The sequence below is a fragment of the Triticum dicoccoides genome, chromosome 7B, assembly GCF_002162155.2.
Source record: "Triticum dicoccoides isolate Atlit2015 ecotype Zavitan chromosome 7B, WEW_v2.0, whole genome shotgun sequence".
NCBI lineage: Eukaryota > Viridiplantae > Streptophyta > Magnoliopsida > Poales > Poaceae > Triticum > Triticum dicoccoides.
Window position 1 is genome coordinate 60,295,716 of NC_041393.1, and position 3,575 is coordinate 60,299,290.

The 3,575-nt window shown below is 48.8% G+C and overlaps 1 protein-coding gene across 1 annotated transcript; it reads left to right on the top strand.

The window, feature by feature from the left end:
* The first annotated feature begins 1,170 nt into the window (after positions 1 to 1,170).
* LOC119338124 (histone H2A) lies at positions 1,171 to 1,819 on the top strand. The gene has a single exon (XM_037610421.1). The coding sequence runs from the start codon at positions 1,241 to 1,243 to the stop codon at positions 1,706 to 1,708; it is 468 nt and encodes a 155-aa protein (XP_037466318.1). The 5' UTR covers positions 1,171 to 1,240; the 3' UTR covers positions 1,709 to 1,819.
* Positions 1,820 to 3,575: the final 1,756 nt, after the last annotated feature.

The window sequence follows — 3,575 nt, forward strand, 5'->3', positions numbered from 1 at the left end:
AACTATACATAACATAAAGCATTTCAACATCCCCAATAATTATTTTCACAATTAAATGATAGCGTGACATGTGTTCACAATAACTAATTAAAATATGTTGCATATTCATTTACATGTGAAGTTTGAAATACATATATCAGAAATAATCTACCAAAAAGGAAAACAGAAAGGTTGAGATAAGCGAGAAAAGACCCTTTCTACACAACGAAAAGGCACTTGTGTCAAAAAGGTAATGAAAAATACATATAGAAATGAGAAAACTTAATTTATATACAACAAAATGCACTTGTGCCAATGCCATAATAAAGCCGACACTTCATATATAAAAAAGGCACTTATGCCAAAGGATGTGTAGCTGCCACCACGTGTGCGTAGCTACCACCATGCATGGGGAATCGCCTCTCTTTGACTTATACATCGAATTGTCCATCAATCGAATCATCCAACACGTGATCTCCTTACCGATAAATCTACATGTTCAATCTTCTCTGTTAATGCACACACATATCTTCCATACAAATTTGCATCCATTGATGCGATTTTTTTTCAAGAATACGCCAAAGGAGTACACTAGCTTTATAGAAGACAGAAAATATTTACAAAAGGTTACAACAAGGTGTAGATTACCACGAATCGGCAACCCCCACTACTCGCAATATCTTAGCACTCCGGACCTCCCCGCTAAAGTCCACAAGCGTAAATCCTCGAAAATGAGTTGGACCGTGCCCCACACATCGCATATGGTGCCTGTGCCCAATACGCGTCCGTTCCGTTGCTTCCATACCGTCCGTTCCGTTGTGGAGAATTGATCTCTATCATATTTTTCGTTGAGCTTGATCTCTATCATATCTGAGTGACGCTTGGCAGCTGCTACCTACCCACCCACGCCGCGAAATTCAGCGCTTGGCTGCCACCCCTTCCCCCAAAATCTCCTCACCGTACGCGGGAAAACGGAGGCGCAAAATTCTCCGGCCTCCAAAATCCCCTCGCACCTGATTGGTCCAACCGTGCTTCCCACGGATCGCTCCTCCCAGACCGCATCGAGACCGTCCACGCCCTCCCCATCCCACCACCCAACGACCGCCCCCACGGATCGACAGGCGCACCATGGCCGCCGTCCGCACCGTTTAAATACTCTGGCCGTCTCGCCGCATTTCCCACCAGTCCAGAGCTCGCCATCCCAATCTCTCAGCACCAAACATCTTCTCTTCCGCGCCTCGACGAGCATCAGCGGCTAGCCATGGACGTCTCAGCCACCGGAGCAGGCGCGAAGGCCAAGAAGGGCGCCGCAGGGCGCAAGGCCGGCGGCCCAAGGAAGAAGTCCGTGTCGAGGTCCGTCAAGGCCGGGCTCCAGTTCCCGGTCGGCCGCATCGGGCGGTACCTCAAGAAGGGCCGGTACGCGCAGCGCGTCGGTACCGGAGCTCCCGTCTACCTCTCGGCCGTCCTCGAGTACCTCGCCGCCGAGGTGCTGGAGCTCGCCGGCAACGCCGCCAAGGACAACAAGAAGAGCCGCATCATCCCGAGGCACCTGCTGCTCGCCGTGAGGAACGACGAGGAGCTCGGGAAGCTGCTGGCCGGCGTCACCATCGCGCACGGCGGCGTGGTGCCCAAGATCAACCCGGTGCTGCTCCCCAAGCGGACGGCGGAGAAGGCGCCCAAGGAGGGCAAGTCGCCCAAGAAGGCCGCCAAGTCCCCCAAGAAGGCTTAGGGAGGCCCGCTGATTTGTGTCAGTATGTAATAAGCTGTTCGCCTAGCGGCATCGATGTAATGTTTGTTGTTAATGAAAAAAAATGTCAGAAATCTCTGACTTTGGTACTCCTCTTCGCGAAATTCAGCGGTCGGCCGCGATTGTCAGGCGAAAGGTCTAATCCTTCTCTTCGCCTCCTAAGCCTGATTTTAATTGTTTGGTTCAACAGAACATCAAAAGTGCTACTGATGAACGCCAAATTTTGCTTTAGGAAGTATATATTCCTTGATTCAATTGTAGAAACTGAGTAATTAGCGACTTGCAAAATTTCTTGAGCTAATTATGTGTTTTTGACTGCTATTAATCTGTTCATATCATAGATACCTGTGTGCAAGTGTTATGCCATCAATTTTAGATTTTTGAGCATCTCCATAGATGATGTAAAATGCATTATTAAATTATGCTTTGAGTAAAATTTACATCATCAAAACATCTATTCCAACAGACGATGTGGAGGGCACTAGTGTTGAGCTCCAACAGGTGATGTAAAATAGGGCAGCCATACAACAGCTGCTCCACAATTTCATACATATTGGACCAAATAACAACAAAATCATCTCAAATTGATCATAAATCATCTCAAAATAAATCCTAAATCATCTAAAATAAACACTAAATCATCTCAAACAAATCATCATCAATATTCGAAGATGGTAGCCGTGCCGATCACAGAGGCCTCTCATCCTGTCTCGTTGACGCGTGCGGATAAGGGGTTGCCCGTAATTTCGGCGAGGTGGCGCAAGCAACGCCGACCGAAGCAACGACTGCTCGGCTCGTTCACCACGGTCGTGCACCTGCCCGCAGTAGCTCCGACGGCCGGAAGACCTACTTCGGACGACGGCCACGTGCTACTGGAGCCATCACGGGCGCCGGCACTCCGGCCAACAGACAAATCGACCGGAACTCTGCTCGGCGGCGGATCCAAATTGGCGCTATGGAGGGACCTCCGGTGGCTGTCCAGGGTGATGTGGGTGGGGCGGCGGGGTCGTGACGGACTCAGGGGAGGATGGACGAGCGGGTGATGTGGCCTTGCCAACGGAAATCATCGACAACAGTGGTCGGGTGGAGGAGCGGGCGCGCGACGGGAATGTCCCGCGCGGCAGTTGGTGCTGCGCGTGTTTTGGTCGACAGGTCCAAGTGATGCAAATTTGCATCACTTGGTGCTCTATTTACATCATGCATCCACATCATCTATTGGAGCACTGTTTTTATGCCTTGGTGATTTAAAATTTATTAATTTTATGTCTATATCATCTATTGCCCAGGAATGGAGTCCAAAGCCTTTTATCATCGAGACAGACTCAGAGGTTGCAGCGTAGGCAATCAGGGAAAGGGAAGTTGACCGCTCACCAATGCTGGGTTTATCGGTATAAAACGTCTCCTTCAGCAGGACAGAAACTTTACCATCTCGACCATATGTCGCTTGTGCAACGGTGTGGCTCATGGTCTTGCTCAACTTGGTTATCACAACAAGCGCACTGCGGTGTGGCTTAGATCGGTTCTCTCTGAGATTGATTTGCTGTATTCAAACGATTGTAACCACACTGGTTAAGCAATGAAATCTCTTTTTTCTCGCAAAAAATAAAGCATAGCGGGAGGACTGAACTGTCTTCTGATTAGAACTGCAATAGAACTCCCTCTAGAACGAGCATTGAAATTTGGAAGTACTAATTGGCCTGCCCGCTGTGTTGTGTTTGGAACGTAGAAATTTCAGTGAGAAGCTTTACGGGGAACTGTTACTTTGGGTCAAAAGATATCCTGGTCGTATGCACATTTGAGTGTCAAGTCAGACCGCTGCAAATTCTTTCTTTGGAGAGAGAGAGAGAAT

What these genes read in the sequence shown, in the direction of transcription:
- LOC119338124 (XM_037610421.1), top strand. Translation starts at nt 1,241, where the DNA reads ATGGACGTCTCAGCCACCGGAGCAGGCGCGAAGGCCAAGAAGGGCGCC.